Below are 21,720 nucleotides of genomic sequence, written 5' to 3' on the forward strand. Positions count from 1 at the left end.
TGGAAATTCATTTCAGGCTATTTAATGTGAGTAATCAGATTTGTTTCTCGACATTTTCTTGTAACTAATTAGTACAGCACGGTAACTAAAAGCATTAAGTGATGTTACAAAGGAACGTACATGATTTAAGTAGACAGCTAACTTGTGCGCCAGCATTTCACTTCCAGTTCCTCAATTTTATACTGCTGAGTCTGAGCGTTCTCCTCTGCTTGCTGCCCTGTTCTCTTTTCTCTTTTTTTAATTCCATTTCTTTTTCTTAAATGTTTCCCTATTACCATTTTCCCTATTACCCCATTACAATTTTACAAAATCCCATTACTTTGGGAATTTAATGTTGACATCCAGCACAACTGCTTTCAACATTGATACTAATAATAATAAATGTTAAAGCACCTAATCAGCATATTAGAATGATTTCTGAAGGTTCTTGTGACACTGAAGACTGGAGTGATGGTGGCTGAAATTTCACAGCCCTCACATGAATTAATTACATTTAAATATATATTTAAATAGAAAAAAATACAATATTCCATAATATTACTGTTTTTACTGTATTTTTGATCAAATAAATGCAGCATTGGTGAGAATAAGCAACTTCTTTCAAAAACATTTAAAAAAAAAATTACTGACCCCAAACCTTTAAACAGAAAAAGCAGAATTTCATGAGCAATCTGCACTGTCTGTAGGTCCTGTGACAGGAGCCTATGGGAGCCCTTTTAGGTCTTCCTGACACTCATAAATGCATATGATGCGAATGCCTTCTGCAAACATGTACTTTCTGTGTAGCAAACATGATTCTTTATTCCCCCTCTGATTTGTTGTGCTGAGATGCACAGCATCTTCTGCAAGTGCGTGTTTGCATTAGGCATTGTGTGCACAGACAAAGAAGACAGAAATGTCTGTAAATGTTTGTCCGTTTTTGACAAAAGACAAGGCAAAAGTGATGTGTTGGTCTTTTTTATTATTTGAAAAGACATTTTCCCATTTTATAAAGGTGATTTGACTGGTGAAGGATAACAATTACATCAAGTCTTTTAATGTTGCACATTAGAAAAGGCTAATGGAATAAAGTTAAAAAATATTGGTTTTAGTATTTCTTGATTAAATGCAAATAGCCAGTATTTCAGTACTGTACCGTCTAAGCAATCATAGACCGTAACGTTGATATTAAGCAACTGATAAAACCATGATTGAGACATGAAAATGATATATTGAAAGTCCACACAGCTTTGTGTGAACCTGTACAATATAACAGTCTACCTCAAGAACTGGGTACCTCAGTCTGATCTTTTCTCCCTTTTGCATATTTTGTATACCTTATAAAGCTCTCACACTCGGAGCATTTTTTTATTTTTCTAAATAAAAGAACACGAAGAAAAAAAGAATTAGCGCAAAGCACCAACATTACCTGCTTGTTCTTGTAAAAGAGGTTTCAGACCCCTGCATCAGAAACTGATTGTTGCTTTATGGACCGTTTGGCTCAAATGAACTATTGAGGTTAATACAACTCTTGGGCAACTGAACATTTAGGTTGACAGTACTTTGTTTCTTGCAGTTTGTTTGTATTGAAATAATCGTCTTGACAGATACATGTTTATAGTGTCTAAGAATACAGCTTAATCGTAGTGTTCTTCAAACAGTATAGGCACATTTAGAAGCAAGACGGTATCTTTATGTTACTCTGTTGCAAATGGCTCTGTCATTTTATTGTCTGTGTTTTTGGACAGTGGATGTCATATCTAATACGTCAGTTTTGAATTTGATTCTAACACCATATTTGTGTGAGGTTTAGTATAGGGATAATCTACAGTTTACTGCTGAATGTTAGTGTAATAATAATATAATAATAATAATATTAGACACGATTGAATTTGATCCTCTCAATTTGGGTTTCTGTTGTAAAATTTTGCTGTGTCAAACTGGAGGGATGTCCAGCTGTCTCAAGTCCATCTCTTCTCATATCATTTACAAAGAAAACGTGTACATGAAACATAATCTTTGCCGTATAACTTCTGCATCTGTCTTTCTTTTCATGCTCTACCATGTTCAAAATGTCTTTATAGACCACTTGTACCGTAAATACTTTTGGGCATTGGATAAGGCTATGCTTTTAATGCTGATCTGAGATTAACTCTTATAATGACATCATGTAATGGAAATGATGTAAATAATAAAACTAATTTCAGATCAGGGCAAAGGGGGTGGGGGCATATTCCATTGGTATAGTACTTGGGCTCTAGCCAAGCTTGGGTGAGTTGGAGACAATAAGACTATTTGAGTGAACACTCATCAATACACTTTTATGTTTCCTGGAAGGGTCACACTACCCTCCTCATGGATATGAGCAATAAAGAGTCTTTAAAACAATGTTTTTCTTCATCCTTTTTATCAAGATTATTTGTGTCATTGATAGCTCAAAGATTGTGATTGTTAAAGCAAAACCCAGATGTCTATGCAACATTATAGAATATCAAATTATTCTTGTCCTGCAGTTATATCAGTCACTAACGTGTGTGTGTGTGTGTGTGTGTGTGTGTGTGTGTGTGTGTGTGTGTTGTTACATATTGGTAGGCCCACATGGAATATGCATGTGTAGAATTCTGTAGAAATATATTGAACATGCAAAAGTCTGGACCTGCATATAGGTTACAATTAAATATTAAGATGTTTCATATGAATGATTTTTATTGAATTCAAATGGTTTTAAACTTTTGAAGAACTTCAAGCAGTTATAACTTGCAGGGTCCCCGCGGATCCTTAAAAAGTCTTAAAACGTCTTAAATAAAATATACGTTTTTTATGGTCTTAAAATGTATTAAATTTCACTAATTTTTGAAGAGTGGCATTAAATTTCATCTGGGCGGCATTAAATTTCATCTGGCGGAGTTTCTCCTTTTGTCGGGAGAAACTACCGGTATTTTCCATTTCACCAGCGCACGTCCCTGTCTAAAGACAGTAAAAAGTAGCGTGTGCCTATTTGCACAGGCATCACACACCATTTAGGGGGCAGTACGTGTTTTCCGTAGGCCTGTCATAGAAATAGACGAAGAAGTGTAGTGGCAGACGCGAGCTAAGATAGGGAAGTGCAAATTTAATGATAACTGGCTCGATGATGAGAAATATAGCGGCTGGTTACAAAAAAACGACGGTATACGAAGTGCGGTGGGCTGCAAAGCCCTTGACGCGCATATGAAAGGGGGGAAGCACAAGCGCGACAGTCAGGCAACAACTGTCCCCATTCAGCTGTTTGCCTACATCGAGATTTTTAATCCAAAGAGTCAAGGATAGTCTATCTACATACGTGACTTTCACGTTTCCATGGTAATCAGTCACTCGTGCATCACGCCCAAATGCACGCAACTGCGCGGCCGCGCCGAATAATTTTCATAGAGGTCGCAATGAGTTCAAAACGGCAAAAAAACTCTTCACTCCTTATTCACGAAAAAGTCAAGCACTACAAGTAAGTTGTCATCTATAATTCATGTGGTATTCGAATTGTGTTGCACAATGCGGATAACTCAGCCTATTTCTCTTGTTGAATAATTAAGTTTTGTTGTAAATTTAAAATATTCACTAACTGTTTTTATTCATAATATCTTTTATTTTCACAGATATATTATCGAAGCCCTTCAAATTAGAATAAACATGGTGATTGTTAATGCTGAATTTGTATTTTCATGCATTAACAGCCACTATCTGCTTGTCCACTGTCTGCTTGTTTGTTGTCTACAAACTAAGTTCTCTTGAAAAAGCCTAACTAGAAAGTTTGAAGTAGTTTTAAAAGGCTCAAGTGCTCAAAGTGCACCAGATTAATGAATTTATCTTTAAAATGTACAAAATTTTCTTTTTATTAGCTTAGTTAGCTTTATTAACTAGTAAAATACATGATCAGGATTTTACCATAAGTATATAAAGTATAAGTATACTTTTTTTATAGCCTATAAAGTATACGGTATACTGAACATCTGCATTTCTTTCTTTCTGTTGTATTGCTTTAAAAATAAATAGCATTTTAAGCCAATTAAGGAAAAACCTGTCAACAAGTCTGAAAAAAGAATTGGTAGTTATTCTGTCCCCCTCACTTTTGAAATGATGGCTAGGCTACGGCCCTGAGGCTAACATTACAGCCGCGTTGGTGTCTTTGGGGCACCATTTTACATTCTCCCCAACTAATACACTGAAGGCTGAAATGCTGTGGGTTTTGCACACGGTTAGCCGACATCACTCCTATACATCCAACGAAGACATGAGCACTTCAGGGCAATGTTCCCTGAGGAATGTGCAAAAACATTTAGTTGTGGCAGGGACAAAACCTCTTCTCTTACTCGATTTGGACTTGTTCAGTACATAAAAAGGGGACTTCTGTCAAGTGTGAATCAAGGCAGCTTCGTTGTCATGTTTGACGAAAGCATGAATTGGACCACCAAAGGCTATTAAGACTATTTGCACTGTTGCTCAAATACAAATGTGCTTTGTTAACCTGAACACCCTAGAGTGTCATTTTTATATATATTTTTTCCATGGTAATGGTCTTAATTTTTATTCTTGAAGGTCTTAAAAAGGTCTTAAAAGTCATTAAATTTGTTGATCAAAAATGTGCAGATACCCTGACTTGGTTATGACAGAAGTTGTACCTTTTAAGATAGCAACAGCTTTTATTATAAAAAATAAAACCTTCACAACTCCAGTACACATTAAGACATTGTTTTGTTTTTGTTTTTTTCAGCTAAAGTTGACTCAAAACAGGACCGAAAACACTGCAAACAGTTCTGTAATGCAGTGATTAAACAAGTAGCACCTGTAGACCTTTGCATATTGCATTGGAAATGCTTTTTTTTTCTTTCAAATAATAATATCATATCCTCAACAGAAACAAACTTAAAGGTTCTGTGAAATGCTGATAATGAAAGATTAGTAGTGTGCGTTTTTGTAGCTATATTATACATGCACAGATAGATGTATAACAAAATTATGTAGCCAATAAAACAATAAGCAGTGTGTACAATCCCTGAATGTACTGTGCAACTCCAGTAGATTTAGCCCATCAGGTAAAGATCAGTGCACAAGTCATTATTTGTTAAGTCATGACACTAAGTTGCAAATAAAAGTACATCCTGCTTGTAGGGTGCTTGAGGTTAATGTATAGTACATATTGTAAAAAAAACAAAAACAATGGAACAACTTTTATGTATAATACTTGTGTGTGTGTGTGCAACTCAAGCATAACATTCACATATACATAAATTTAGGTGGGAGGGGGAGTAACTAATCTTTAGTTTTCTTTTGGTAAATGTGTAAACATACTCAAAAACACATGACACTTACAGGTATTTAGACTCCAGAAATAAATAAAGCCACCCACAAACAGTCGCTAAACAACACCTGACAATATAACTAAATCTTATAAAAAACTTAAAGCTGTCAAATTTCTATAAAATGAGGCAATGTCCAGTGGTCTGTAGCAAGTCAGCAATCTGAGTGTGTACTCTTTTAAGACATTTATAGTCTCTTCTTTGGCACTTTTTATTTTCATTAAACATCTAATAACCTGTCTCATAATCTGTCCATTCCAGTTCTACTTTCCATTGGGGAGCTTCATAACCCAATCCACAGGTGTAACTCCACACCAATGATCTATCCCAAATTGTGTCTTCTACTGTGTCTTTCTTTGGGTCATCTAGTCTTGCGATCATTCAAGGCCTTTTGGTGTCCGTTGGGTTCCAGGCCATCAAGTTTGAAATGGCCCTGACTGTAGCGGCGGATTAGAGCTCCAGGAAGAAGAGCCACACATGCGATCAGCAGGAGCTGCAGCAAGGTGCCCCACGAAAAGATGTCATCCAAAGACTGGATCTCAGACAGGATGGCTCCCGTACGGACACAGATGAAGTTATAAGGGATTAGACCTGGGAAGAAATTAAGCATTGAAAGATTATGAGATCAAGATCAGAAGATGTACTTTTACTTCATAATCAGAGTCTGAAGTATTATACATTCATTTATAACAGTAGATACAATGTAAGCTCACCAATGAGGATGGAGAAGAAGAATATGGGGATGGGGATGTTGAGGATTGGAGAGGTGATGTTCAAGAACCAGTTAGGTGTCATGGGAAAGAACCGCAGAAAGAGCAAGAAGAAGAACAAACTGCTCCTATTCTCTTCCACCTAATAGAGAGAAATAGAGATTCAACATTCTCATGTATTGTTTCAACTTCAAATTTCTATAGAGAGCTGATGAAGACATGACTATGATAATTTAGAAGGAAAGATACATAAAAAAAAAACCCTCCAAAGTCCAAAATCATATATCTTTAATCTTAATCTTATCAGTGTAAAACTTCTTAAACTAGTATATTGTATTGAGGCATTTGATAGATATTTTTATCCAGTGACATACATACATTGCAAAAGTAAAGATGAAAAACCGCACTCTCAGGTTCTATTTTCATACATTTATTATTACTATGTCCTCACAGACGCGTTTGTGAGGACATAGTAATAATAAATGTATGAAAATAGAACCTAAGAGTGCGGTTTTTCATCTTTACTTTTGATAAACGTTTTTTATTACTCGCACCCATAAATTATTTTGCGAGTTGAGCGCGCCTGCTCTTAATACATACATTGCACTCAATGTATCCCTTACAAAAAAGGTATACTTCACCTTCATTTTATTAAGTAACATAAATTCAAGTATTTTTTCCAAGTATGCTCTATGTACCGAGTATACTAAAATCAATGTACTAGTAGTATACTTGCAAGTGTACTATTTAAATACTTCTTGAGGAGTAAACTGGCTTAGTTCCCTATCAGTTGCTCACGTTAGACATAACGTTGGCGTGACAGCGTAATTTGGATCACTTCAGGGAGCCCTTTCAACTTCGAGTGTCTTCAGAACGAGCCAATGACCGTTGGCGTGTGTAAATCGCGTCATGCGCCCCGCCCTGCAGCACGGGTATAAACAGGAAGTGGGCGCACACACACATTGTCTTTAACTTCGGAGACAAGAGGTTGTTACTTCATAGTGCTGCAAGAAGAGACTCTACAAGTTGGAAATTCTAACTCTGTCCAACATTGTTGTGATGACGCGATCAGCGGTGGCCGTGAGCTTACAGCTCTCAACTGCTGTTTTACAGCTTACACTGTGTGTGTGTTGGTATCGGTGGGCGTTCCTTGAGTTTTTAACTTATTATAGCCACGGCTACCCCTGGGTGCCTCTTCGTGGGAAGAGTTTTTATTTTCTCTTTTTTTATATTCAACTAAAAGAGCAACACAAGTGTGACTCCGCTTGTGCGTCCTGACGATCAGATGTCGGTCGCAGCATCGGAGGGGAGAGCTTCAATCCTCTGGAGATGAGGATTCAGCTGCATTACCCCCTTCGGGGAGTGTAGCGTTGCCCGAGTCCGATCCAGAATGGGCGGCTATGCTTTCCCCGGCTGCCGAGAAGGTCGGGCTTGAGTGGAACCCTCCGCCGTACGGACAGCACTACGACCGTTGCGTACATGAACCGCCAGGGTGGTCTACGCTCCTGCCGCATGTCACAACTCGCCCGCCATCTCCTCCTTTGGAGTCAGAAGCATCTGAGGTCGCTTCGTGCCTTTTATATTCCGGGCCTGCTCACCTGTGCAGCCGACGAGCTCTCACGGCAGCAGGTGCTTCCGGGAAAATGGCGACTCCACCCCCAGGCGGTCCAGCTGATTTGGAGGCGCTTCGGGACTGCAGAGAGCAGTTGCAGCGAGCAGTTGAAGAAACAGACTTCCGGTGGCGCTGCTCTGTTGCGACTCAGGCTACCTCGTGCTGCTGCCCTGTGTTTGTGCTGCCTTGTGTTTGTTATTTATTTATTTTATTTATTTATTTTTAACACAGTGCTCGATCTGTGTACACGATGCTGTTTTTATTTAGAGGACTGATGCTGATTTTAGCCGTGTGGCTGATTACATGCGACTCCATGCTGGTGAATCAGGACTTGCTGATGTCGGAGGTGGTTCTGAGCTATACCCGTGACCAACTCTTACTGCTCCGGCCTAGTTACACACTCGCCCCCCAGCTACCGAGGGCATTGCAGACGAGAACACTGGTGGAAAGACGTCGGATACGTATGCGGAAGAGGGGAAAACGTGGCGGTGTAAGGCAGAGATTATGGAGAATGGCAGAAAGACCACCACTACCCTCAGTGCTTCTCTTTGCAACACCCACTCCCTGAGAAGCAAAGTTGAGGAGCTAAGAGTCAATACCAGAGTTCGACATGAGTACCGGGATTCATGCCTGCTTGTGTTCACTGAGACGTGGTTACAAGAGGACGTGCCCGACTCGCTTGTTGCCCTGGAAGGCTTTTCTCTGGTACGCTCTGACAGGAACGACAACTCAGGCAAGAGCAAAGGGGATGGTATTTGTGTTTATGTTAACCAAAAGTGGTGCTCGCAATTCTCCGTGAGAGAGCTGGTCTGTAACTCCGACATTGAACTGGTATGTTTAAGCCTTAGGCCTTTTTATCTTCCATGTGAATTTGGGAACATTTTAATGTACTGTTTATATTCCACCCAGTGGGAATGCTGCAAATGCAGCTAAACTTACAGCAGACTGTGTTCACATACAATTAAGACGTACACCTGAAGCACCTTGTTTTATTTTAGGGGATTTTAATCATTGTATACTTGAAGCTGTGTTGCCTGGATACCATCAATATGTGGACTGTAATACTAGAGGCAAAAACATCTTGGACAAATGTAATGGGAATGTTAAGAATGCCTATACAGCTAATGCTGGGTACACACCAAAAGATTTTTTACATCTTATAAGATTTTCAAAATGTGATAGACCACAAACATGAGGACAAAAAATCCTAGATTTAAGCATTTTGCTCCTATAGTGTGTGGTGTGCCATGATGTGACAAAGACAGCACACCACACACAAACAGATTTTCAACCAGATTCTCGACTGTGAACACAGGAAATCTCACAAAAGCTCGCGAGACTTCAGAATAAGCATGTCGGATGATATGCAGGAAGAAATTATGATGATAGTGTTTGATGAATGATTTTCACAGAAAATTCACATAAAAAAAAAAATAAATAAAAAAAAAAATAAAAAAAACATTGTACCCACCATTATATACAACCTTTTATACAGAAATATATTCATTCTTTATTGTCTTAATTTATTCTTTATTGTATTTATTTTCTCTTTAGAAAAAGTTAGCCTATTTAATCCCTCACTGAACCCTTAGCCTATAACACTCAGCTTCCTGCGTGTGTGTGTGTGTGTGAGAATGGCCGTCTTCCATCATCTCACTTTCTGATTGGATATTGTTTCGCTTCACGTGATAATCTCCAGAACGTTCGCACGTTTGTCCTCGGGGTTCCCCCCACACATCAGGATTTCTGATCGTAAATATTAAACATGTTTAATATTTACGATTCGCGATCGGGGCGGCTCCGACGTTCTTCCGAGCAGGTTCGGACACTCTTAACACACCTCACACCAAGGGAAAATCTGATAAGATAATCTGTTGAACCATCAAGATAATCGGGACATAGCTAGGATTGTCGGAAGGGGGGAAATCGGCCCAAAATCAGCCCGATTATCTTTTGGTGTGTACCCAGCATTAGGTTAAATCACCACTAGGCTCCTCTGATCATAATGCTGTCCATTTAATTCCTACGTATAAGTCCCTGCTTAAGAGCAGAAAAAAATGTATTGTAGGTTTGAAGTAAGAGACTTTCATCTTACATCTCTTAATTGCAAGGCTGAATGATTTTAAAGTTAATCCACTTATTATAAAATGGTATTATTCTTTTTTGACCACTCGTAGGCAACAGGTTAGTGTTAATGGAACACTATCTGAATTCAGAACGTTGAGCACAGGAGACCCTCAGGGCTGTGTTAGTTCACCGGTTTTGTTCACTTTGTACACAGATGAGTGCAGAAGGTGTTATTCTAATAACCACATCATTAAATTCTCAGATGACACAGCAATTTTAGGTTTATTGAAAAAGAAAGAGGACTTGTCTGAATATCTTTCAGAGATTGGAAGGTTTGTGAATTGGTGTAAGGACAACCGCCTAGCTCTGAATGTCAATAAGACAAAGGAGATGGTGTTTGACCCTAGAGGAGTTGGTGATCACAGGCCTGTGATCATCCATAATGAAACCATCATACAGGTCCCTTCATATAAATATCTTGGTGTTTTTTTGATAATTCACTGACATGGAATATCCATGTAGATAATCTTTGTAATAGGTTACAACAACGGTTGCACTTTTTACGTCATCTGAGACTTTATGGTGTTGATCAAAGGTTTATGATAATCTTCTATCAGGCAGTCTTTGAGAGCTTAATTAGATACAGAATTACAGTCTGGTTTGGTAATATGTCTGTACAATGTAGAACTAAACTGTTCCGGATGATCCACACTGCTTGGAAAATTTTTGGTGTGAAAGAACAGACACCATTGCAGACTATTTATGAACATGCTACTTTAACACAAGCTAAAAAGATTGTCTGTGATCCATCCCATGTTTTGTACACAGTATATGAGTTGCTGCCTTCTGGGAGGAGGTTTAGAGCTCCTCGCTGCAGATTGAATAGATTTTAAAACTCATTTATCCCCGTGTCTGTAAAGATGTTAAATAGTGGCGGTATGGAGCTGTAATTGGATTTTTTTTTTCTATTATTGTCTGGTTTGTTGATTACTGTGAGTTAATTGTGTAATGACTGCAGCATGGGTGATGGCCCAAGACAAATTTCCCCATGTGGGATAATAAAGTTTTACCTTACCTTACCTTACCTTACCTTACCTTACCAGGTAGATCTGTTTGCCGGAACTAGTGCTCCTCACAACAGCCCCTCCCTGGCCCCAGGGAGGACCTGCTCTCTCAGAGAAGGGGCACCCTATGGCACCCGCGTCCCGACCTCTGGAAACTCCATGTCTGTTCCCTGAATGGGACACAGAGGTTCTAGGTGACCCACCCCAAGTGGTAGTTGACACCATCACTTCCACTAGAGCCCCCTCTACGAGGCGTTGAAGTGGAACCTGTTCGTTAAGTGGTGTTCTTCTCACGAGGAGAACCCCGAACTTGCTCGATCAGAGCCGTGCTTTCCTTCCTGCAAGATGGGTTGGAGCAAAGGCTGTCTCCCTCCACCCTTAAAGTGTATGTTGCCGCTATCGCCGCACATCACGATGCAGTTGAAGGTAAGTCGCTGGGAAAGCACGACCTGATCGTCAGGTCGACCTGATCCTGAGACCCCGGCCTGGATATGTGCCCAAGGTTCCTACCACTCCCTTCCGGGACCAGGTAGTGAACCTGCAAGCGCTGCCTTCGGAGGAGGCAGACCCAGCCCTGGCTTTTCTCTGTCCCTTCTGCGCTCTGCGTCTGTACATGGACAGAACGCAAAGCCTCAGGACCTCAGATCAGCTCTTCATCTGCTACGGAGGCCAGCAGAAGGGAAAGGCTGTCTCCAAGCAGAGGATGGCCCACTGGATAGTGGATGCCATCGCCTTGCCTTATGAAGCCCAAGGCGTGCCCTGCCCGCTCAGGTTGAGAGCCCACTCCACTAGAAGTGTCGCTTCTTCCTGGGCGCTGGCATATGGGCATGGTGCCTCGCTGACAGATATCTGTAGAGCTGCGGGCTGGGCGACACCTAACACATTCGCTAGGTTTTATATCCTACGCGTTGAGCCGGTTTCTTCCTGTGTGCTCGCTTCAATCAGCCGGTAACACCGAAGTTCCCGCTCTAGTGTCGGCTTGCTGTGCCACTCCCTTCCACTAGAACGGATACATGCGATTTTTTGCTCCAGTCGAGTTCCCCACTCAGGCGAACCCTGTTGAGTTCCTACGCACCCCTTCGGCAGTCAGACGTTGCGGAACATCCGACGCCAGGCCTAGAGCTCGTATGCTTGTGTAACTTGTGCTAGGCTGGGTTCCATATGTGGTGACCCCTGCGGCGATCCCATATGCATATTCTTCCACGACCATGTGTCTCATGTGTTCCACATGTCTTTCCCTTGGCAGAGTCCGCTCTGCCGTTACTGTCTGGTGTAGCCTCCCCCCTCTCAGGCTGGAGCCACCCTAGTGACATTCCATGTGTTGCACTGCCCTAACTGGCCAGTCCATATGTGTATTCTCCACATGTTACCTCCCTTCGGGCAGGATGTGGCTTCCGCAGCGTCCCTCTCCCCTGGAAAGGTACGCTTTCCCAGTGTTATCCAAGAGTTCCACTGTGTGGGTTAGAACGGAACAGCAGTTGAACTCCCTCTACGCAGGCCTTCTGCCCCAGCCAGTTGGGGGTCTGTGAGTATTGCGTAGAGCAATGGATGTGGCAGCAACCGTGGGGTTTTCCATGGGATCCCAATTACGTCGTCACGACGATGTTACGTTGAACGTGAGCGACTGATAGGTAACGTCTCGGTTACTAATGTAACCCTCCTTCAGGGAACGAGAGACGTAACATCCCGTTGCCACCATTGCTGACCATCTCTGTATGGCCGTCACAATCTCGGCTCCTCAGCAAAAAACAATGTGTGCGAGCGCCCGCTTCCTGTTTATACCCACGCTGCGGGGCGGGGCTCGTTACGCGATTCACGCACGGCAGTGGTCATTGGCTCGTTCTGTAGACACTCAAAGTTGATAGGGCTCCCAGAAGTGATCCCAATTACGTCGTCACGTCGACATTACGTCTCCTGTTCCCTCCTTCAGGGACCGAGGGTTACATTAGTAACCAAGACGTTTCTAGTTTATAAATGTATACTTTTAAGCGTACTTTAAGTATAACAAATCAAAGTCAAGTAAAATTTAAGTATACACCTAGTTTACAAAAGTTTTCTTTTTTATTGTAACCATACTGTTAACTATGCTACACTGTGTTAGTTTGCTAGGTATATACTTATTGCCCACTTTGTAGTTTATAAGTACACTTTGAAGTATACTCTCTCAGTAAACTATTAGATTAATAGTTTTTATACTACAAGTATACTTGCAAGTTTTCAAGTGAACTTAACATCATAAAACATCAATAAAATCAGTCAAATGTTTATCTGTTTCAGTGTGGTTTAATAGCACATGTGTACAAAAAAGGTCAGATTCAGTTCCACTTATGTACTATTTACTATTTAGCTATTTCAAAGGTGGCTTGTTACTATAAACTTGTTACTATACAACCTAACAGAAGCATATATGTCTAAAAAAGTATTTAATAGGTAGTTTAGTAGTTCGTTAAAATTTTCTTAAATATATCTCTATCAAAATTTTAAGAACAAGATTAGGCCAAATATACTTAGACTTTTCTATATACTTATCAGTATAAGCCAAGTTTACTTTAATATTAAGTATACCTCTGATAAGAACATAAAAAGTAGACTGAAAGTATATGCTTATATTTTTAGTTTAGAAGTTTGCTAACAGCACAATTTGTTTTGTAAGGAATACAATTTTTAAGTCTGTGCATTCCCTGGGAAGTGGGAAGCAAACCACCTTAGCATTGCTATTTGCTAACACTGTTTGCTACTGTTTGAGCTATAGTATAAACTATCAAAGTATAAACAAACAAAATGCAGTCACAAATACACTCGCTGACTATTTTTAGAACATTAATTAAAAGAAAAAAAGGAAAAACAGCCAGAGGTGACCCACCATTCTCTGTAGCATTGCCACCTTCTCTGGGAAGATCCTGATGATGTGGCGTTTGCCAAATGTACGGGACAGCAGGTAGCAGTTTGTGGAACCCACAGTTGTCAAAGTGCAGGCAATAAGGATTCCATGCCATGGCCCGAATAATGCGCCCGCCAGCATGTTCTAGACATAAGAAAGATTGTATGTGTGCTGTTTAGCGATAATAATAATAGGTAATAAATATTTTAGTTCTGTCTAATGAGGTGGTCCAAGTAAGTCTACTTATAGTGTCACAGAGTAGACCTCTGTTACTAACCAAAAAGGATGATCCTGGAATGGCAAAGGACTGCTTGTAGAGGTAGGCACTGCAGAAGAGAATAAACACATAGCCAGTGTGTTCTGTCTTATAGAACTGCAGCAGCTCGGCTAGTTCCCTTAACTCCTCCAGATCAGATGGAAACTTCAACCTGGAGAAAATATAAGACACTGTGGGATCAATGGCAAAACAATGGCACTCAACTTGTACTTAACACCTTCTTTTTCTCTTTTCATTTCTAACAGATTGGATAGGGGCCATGACCTTCCTTTTCCTATCAACCCTTATAGAAACCAGCACTAAGGAGACTGATACCCAATAGGATGACAAGTATTATAATCAATGGATTCAAGTGATACTGTGGGCTTTAGGTAGGCTATTTGATACGGAGCCCCTAAAAGGATATGGTGACATGAAATTTTGTCAATGCCTTTACATTCTCAACGCAAATATTTTTGCATTCACTCGCAAAATGTTGCAAAATTGCAAGAGCACAAACGTTTTACAAGCAAACGCAAAGTTTCTCAGGTGAACTCAACACATTTGCGAGAGAACGCAAAATCATTTGCAAATAATTTTTCCTCCCATCTCCTATTTTTTTCCTTCACCATGTCCCTTTTACGGGCTCTGTAATTGACCTTATTCAGAGCAATGCCATGACAGGTATGAAAGCGAGTTATCGTGTTTTCAATGGCATCCGCTGTAAAAAGCTGTATGAAGCTCCTAGATCACTAGTAATTTTCCACAGCTCTGGAGTTTTTTGTCTTCTGAAATTTCTTGGATGATATTTCATCAGCAGAGCAATCCAAAACACATTAAATAACAGTACAACACACTTAAGAGATGTATGTCTATCCCTCACAGCCTCACTTTCATTCCTGATGGCGCTGCTGTGAATAAGGTCTACACGACCTCAGTAATGATCTGAAAACCTCACTGTCGCCCTCTGGTGAGACTTTGTACAAGTGTCTGATTTTTGAGTGGGAACATTAGGGGGGGAAATGTAACAAAAAATTTGATGTCTTCTTTTAGGTTACATAGAAGAAAGAAAGACATAGGCCTACTGGTTGGGGACAACATGAGTACAAGTAAATGATCCATTTCTACCCTTTTAAAAAGCTAAAGTTTAGTTAAATGTTTCATTGTTCCTCACACATAAAAATGTATTATGTACAACTTAAAAGTATATGATTAGGGTATATAATTATATCAATATGATTATTGTAATGCTTTGTAAGCATCATAATAAATTACTGTATATAAATACATTATGGAACTTCTTTAAAAAAAAAAAAAAACTGTATAGTAGAAAACAGGCTTGAGGGTTCTTTGCCTTAAAAATGTTGAAGACTCCTGACACTAGCCTGTCAGCAAGATTAGACAGAAAGACTGAAACATGATACACCAACTGGAAATAGCCTCTCAGCTGTGGAAATTTGCTTGTGTGTGTGTACATGGTTGGCTGTACTTGAGGACCAACTTGTTTTAAATGTCTTCAAACACACCTAACATAATCATCAATAAATGTAGATGTCCCACAGACTGAAGTTCTCGTGAGGTGGTCACTGGGCTCTTGCCAGCGGATGAATCACATCTTGTGCAGTCGTGAGTAATCTAAGCTCCCTACTGCCGTCCAGGGGGTGATTTGGGCACGCAATGAGGCAGTCATCCCCACCCATGTGCCAAAGCAGAGGTTTTAATTTCACATGCGTACCCAGTAGTGACGAATATAAACATGTGATCTGCTCCATGCTGAGCGCACACTGAGTGCGTTCTCATCAGAACAACAATGTGAGAGCCTTCAATGTAGGAGACAGCTTCAATAACACTGCAAAAATGTTCTTGCTCAGTAATTTTGTTTTCTGAAGAAATATATATATACAGAGAGAGAGAGAGAGTTTCTATCTTAAGTGATATTGTTTCTCAAGTAAATGTAAGTTCATTTGATTAAGAAATGTTTAGATAATTGTACTGGAAAACGAGCCAAAAACACACACACAAAAAAAGATTTAAAAAATGTAAACTCTACTTTTAAAAAAGCTCCCTGTTCAGCAAATTAAAGTACAGTCTTAAAAACAGCTTATTTTTATAGCTTTAATGATGCACAAAATACCCCTTCTCTGATAACCATGGAAATCCCCACCCAAAGACTCAAACAGCTATTTACACCACTGGGGCTTTCACAGGGTACAGCTGTCTCTGCCATCGCTGCTGAACAACATGTTAAAAACTTCATCTCAATCTCATCAGCGGATATTCTCCCAGGGTACAGAGGAGTGAGCTAATCAAGAAATGAACCAAGACATGTGGGTCACAAGACACTATAAAAAGGTCACTATGTGATGATGGTGGACATACAGCAGATCCATTACTCAATATCAAACTCAGATGTCCTTTCCACTGCTTTTGTCATTCTGAATGACTTCAGAAAATGACATTAAAGCATGGGGCTTTTGAGACCTCTCTTCTCTCCTTTTATTTATTAATGCACTTTATTTTAGCTAGTCATACCAAACATATATGTTGCTTATGAACCCTCCTGATATCTCTTTCTTTCCCTCCTCCTCCTCGGCATTGCACATCTCAGCAAATTCAGGGGATTTCAAGACACTCCAGAAGGCAGTTGTCTGATCTTATAACTGTCACATCATGCCCTCTTGCCAGGCCCCAATCCTGAGATAAGACTGCTCATGTTGAGTTGCATTCAAAGCAGACAAGGTATAGATCATTTTTGATAATAGTTTAATTAATACATTAATATAATTTATTAATAATAAATCATTTAAATAATATGATGGGCTCCAGCATCCCCGATAGCCTTGGACAAATGGTTTGGAAATTGGATGGGTGGATCATTTATTATACATAAGGTGTCAGTAAAACAGTAAACTGTTTTATGTTGTTAGAAAAAAGGTATATATATATATATATATATATATATATATATATATATAAATGCTTGAAGTTATTATTTTGAAGTAAAAAGATTAAATTAGACCTAAATTAGACCCTGTTATTTCACTTTGAAATGTAGAAACATCACATAAAGAAGGTTTTTTTTTTTTTTAAATATTCGCTTTAATGGCATCTCTTTACTAAGTACTATGAATGAAGGCCAGTATCACCAAAACCAATAGAGCTACTGGTGTAAATGGATTTTTCTCAATTAGTAATTATAGCCATTTACCATTACAGTATGATCAAGAGCCATCATTTTTAACATTTAATAGGCTTTAAAAAATATTTGTAAAAACTTTTCATTTAATTGAACCACATAAACCTATTATAATAAATGTTACATTTCCGAGAGCTTTCTGTCCCTCCGTTGACAGAGTATACGCAACTACCACTTTCAAGGCCCATATAGGTAGTAAAAGACATCATTAAAGTAATCCATGTGGCTAGTTTAACCTCAATTTTATGAAGCGAAGCGAGTGCCTTGTTTGTGCAAAAAAAAAACCAATAATTTACACAATTTATTTACAAAATATTAATCTCCAACGCGCGTTCATGAGAGCACCACGACGCATATGTGTTGAGTTGTGTGAGAGCAGAAGTTGTTGCTCTATATGCGGCACGTGCAAAGAATCCTTATTCGTAAATCAGGCCCTGAATGTAGGCCTATACGCTAGCCAAAGTATGCCAGGAAAAAAATAGATGCTGTGTTAATTGTTAAATATAAAATAAAAAAAAACAAGTGAATACTTATTTTTTAAAAATCTCAAAATTAGCGCGTTACTTTTGCGATTTGTATATAGCCTATATGCAATCATTGCATATCCTAGCACACACAAGCAAAACTGAAAATATCTTAGACCCATTTGCATGATAAGAACTGACCAGGGATCAGGATCTTTAGTTCCCTGCCTATAGGACATGAGAGGACAGATGAGACTCTAGAGAAGAAACAGAATTTTGTTTTGGGTTGCATCATGTGAACTACAGTACATGAAGTGCCTATCATCTGGGCACCTCTCACACCGGGTCCAGGGCTGCTCACACAGTATAAAGTAACACTGATGAGGAAAAAGCACAGGGCAAACGGGAACCACATGTTCTGGAATATCTGCCACTGCCTGAGAATAACTGCCAAAGCTTCTCTCTTTTTACATGTCCATCTCTCTCTCAGTCACTTTAATTCTTCAGTCTCTTTGAATTGAGATGAGGGTGTACAGTATATAATGAATAAACCAATACTTAGTCAAACAGACATACAGGAAAATAAGAATGTGAAATGAAGACAGATAGAACTATAATAAAAAAGAAAGAGGGAGAGAGAGAGTTACTTCACAGGTGAAAGGGAGCACAAGCTGAACTGTATGGGGAAGATGCTTCCCTTAACAGTGTGAACATACTGTTACATTACATCATACATCATCCATATTATTAGTGGAAATATATTATTGGTGGAATTAACTGGAAGTATTTTACAATTTAGTTAGCACAAAATTATAAAAAAAGGGCTATATTGCTCCATTGGGGTGTATGCCCCTTTACCTGGGGCAAGACCCCCCAGGACAAACTTACCCTAGCTGTTATCTGTTTTTTAGAATATGTAAACTACATCAAATATTATGTAACATATAATGTAAATGTATGCTTTTTGACATTGTATTTGAATAATTAAATGAATGACAGAAAAATTTGAAAAGTTGCTGAATCCCAATTGAAGAGATACATCTGCAAGGTTAACTTTTTCTATTAATTATATATAGGTAGGCCAACATTTTTAATGTAGGGATGTCATGTGCAAGTAAGATTGAATGATTCCACTCAACATGACTATGGTTATGATTAATAAGCTATTAATAATATTATTAATCATTGTATTAATAATAATAATATGTTAATATTAAGAAATAATACCATGCGTTTTATAACTACCTAAGAAATTGTTAAAAACATTCTGTCCAAATTGTGAGGGGTTACTTCTCACTTCAAAATAAAAACAATATTTTCCAGTACAAATTAAATTCTCTATTCGAAATGTGAGCGATCGAGTTTGAATCATGAAAGAATCGATTAGATTGGTCTTGTGATTCACAAAAGATTCGTAAATGAACTGGACTCAGTCAAACACATTTCAAGCCTGATTCCTTTCACAACTTGTGAACCAGTTCAACCGATTAATCGAAAGGATCCGACTCAAAAAATAGCAATGTAGCCTATTCACCTATAATTAGGCAGAAGATTATGTAGAGTTTTGACTACCAAAATCATTTAGTATTTGCCATTTGTTATTATCACCAGATGTAATACTAATGAAAACAAATTTAGCCTGAGATGTTTAACATTCAGTTGTGAGACACAGACACAATCAATTACCATTAGACACAATAGAGAAATGAATAGAATTCATTCAGCTCCAAACAATAGTAGAAGTGGGAACTGCACACAAAATAAGGCAACCAGAGATAAGACGCAGTGAGATATATTCTACCTGAGTATTTCCTCCTCCGGCTCATCGTCATGGACTGTGTGTTCAAGTTCAGCGTCGTGAACGCGGACGGCACGAGGACCCGGCGGGAGGAACGCAGACAGCAGATACAAGTAAAAAGTTGCTGTGGCCACCAAGGCGATTAAACCCCAGATTGAGCGCATAGTCCAGGCCTAGATCTGTCTAAAGACGACTTTGCTGCACTTGCTGCTACACCTGTTAAATAGCAGGTCCGGTCAGTGGGCAGTTTATTCATGTTACGTCTCCAGCCCATGGAAGTAGGCTACGTGGACCTACTGTATTGCAACAATGTGCGTGAGTGAAGCCCCTCATGAGGGTGGATCTATTTGTCACATGAGACCCCCAAAAATACGAGACCATGTGTGATGGGAACACAACTTTGGAAAACACCAACTCCGTATGATTTGAGCCAATTTTAAATTACATTATCTAACACATAGCCTACTATTATTTGAGGCTATCGGTGTTGTCAATGTGTCATTTTATTGCTATAAAATGATGCGACATTGCCTTATAAAAGACAGCAAGTAGGCTACAGCTTCGAGACAAATGTAATGTATTGTTATTCATTGTTGTGTGCAAATAAAATTATATGCAAAATATAGCTTAAATAAAGCCTAATTGGAAATTATAATACATATAAGACTAGTGGACTGAGCACTGTAAATAGGAAACATAATTGGGTTTATATTGTTAGCAAAGAACATCTATTCAAGGAGTGGTTTGTGAGTGGTCTGAACACATTTTAGCTGTGTGAAAACTGTTTTACTCAAATAAAGTGAAAGATGAAATTGAGAAAAGGGATATTATGCCCATTACAAGGTCTTTCTTTAAGTTTGGGCCTATGTCAGTCTTTTTTCTTTTTAAACAGTTTTATAATACTCTATTATGAGGCAACAATAGCATGTCTTTTAATATAAGACTGCACAAGTTGTTCTGTTTCGTTTTCACTTGATGGAAGAGTTGACTTCATGATCAAAAGCCCAAACAGTACACTGGGTAGGTTTTGAATAGATTTGAAATTATGAACTTGTTTTTTTTATTTATTATTGTTTCATAGACAAGTAACTTAACCAACCTGCCGGTCTAAAATAAAGGTATGAAATAAACTGTATGAAGTGTTGTTTCTGCAGGTTTTAAATGAAACACTGTGTAGTGTGTAGTTTCATCTATATTTTTTAACTGATTCCATTATGAAAAGTTGTAAGACAGGCTGTGATCACCTAATAAGAAGAACTTCATATGATTAGAACCCATTTTTAATTACATTATTTAAAAAAATATTATAGGATATTATCAGAGGCTATATCTGTGTTGTCAGTTTGTCATTTCAACACATTTCATGTGATTTTTCACATGGCAGGGATGATTAGCTCCAAAATGTGAAATTGTAATCGTTGTTTCGAAGATAATTATCGAAGTTAATTCTTCATGGAATGAGTAGGCAGTTGCCACATAAAAGACAGTAAGTACACAGTCTTATAAATGTTTTTTTGCTCCAAGTCAAATGGTATGCGTGAGCGTGATGGTGTGGTTCAATAGTATTCTTGGCTGAAAGAAAAGAGCTGCTGAAAAAAATTACTGTTACATTATTACAGTATATTACAGAAAATATAACAATATTCACACACTACAGTCAATATCCTACACTTATTTCCACACTAAAGGAGGTAGAATATGATGTATCAAAGTCAGATGTGAAAAAAAAAAAAAAACAACAACAATGGACATTGGTACATTGTTGCTACCATAGCAACAATGGTAGGCTACTTATTAAAAGTGAAATACTACAATCTGACTATGGAAATGGAATCATTTTCTCTATATACATGCTATTAAGAAAGGGTTAGGGTTAGATTAGGGTTAGGGTTATTATCAAGAAAAATGTATCTGACTATAAAACTGTAAGGATATTAAGAACCCTAGATAACTGGACAAATGTCCCGTACCTGAAATGTATATGTGGTAAAAGGTAGAGGCCATTTGATAATCCGTTCATTTGTTAATCCAATAAATTCTGAAACTTGCTCTATGATAAATTAATATGCATAACAAGAAGAGTGTAGAAACTGTCAATCTGAGCAATAACCTCTGAAGAAGAAGGAGATGAAACAACTATGTAAGTCTCATTGTGGATCTGAGCAAAAATGTGTGGGAAAAGATAAACTAAGAAATCATTTTTTCTAATAAAAACTGTAAATTGAAATGCAAAATATAAATTGCAAAAATAGTAGTCATTAAAAAGAAAACTAGTAATAAAAGTATGACTATAAAAAGTGGAATGAGCACTGTAAATAAGAAATATAATTGGGTTTACTCATTTTTCCATGTTGATCACT

At 38.6% G+C, this 21,720-nt stretch overlaps 1 protein-coding gene across 1 annotated transcript; it reads right to left on the reverse strand.

The window, feature by feature from the left end:
* Positions 1-615: 615 nt before the first annotated feature.
* On the reverse strand, positions 616-19,699 carry tmem41ab (transmembrane protein 41ab). The gene is made up of 6 exons (XM_079852012.1): positions 19,364-19,699; positions 13,924-14,074; positions 13,629-13,790; positions 6,026-6,164; positions 4,607-5,903; positions 616-2,735 (listed from the first exon to the last, which is right to left on the reverse strand). The coding sequence occupies exons 1-5, from the start codon at positions 19,522-19,524 to the stop codon at positions 5,674-5,676; spliced, it is 843 nt and encodes a 280-aa protein (XP_079708138.1). The 5' UTR covers positions 19,525-19,699; the 3' UTR covers positions 616-2,735; positions 4,607-5,673.
* Between the last annotated feature and the right edge of the window lie 2,021 nt (positions 19,700-21,720).

This window comes from Squalius cephalus, assembly GCF_949319135.1.
Source record: "Squalius cephalus genome assembly, chromosome: 2".
NCBI classification, from domain to species: domain Eukaryota; kingdom Metazoa; phylum Chordata; class Actinopteri; order Cypriniformes; family Leuciscidae; genus Squalius; species Squalius cephalus.

Coding starts and splice junctions, on each gene's coding strand:
- tmem41ab (XM_079852012.1), bottom strand. CDS start 19,524: ATGCGCTCAATCTGGGGTTTAATCGCCTTGGTGGCCACAGCAACTTTT. Junction 14,075..19,363: donor CCGGAGGAGGAAATACTCAG/GTAGAATATATC, acceptor TATTTTCTCCAG/GTTGAAGTTTCCATCTGATC. Junction 13,791..13,923: donor TTCCAGGATCATCCTTTTTG/GTTAGTAACAGA, acceptor TCTTATGTCTAG/AACATGCTGGCGGGCGCATT.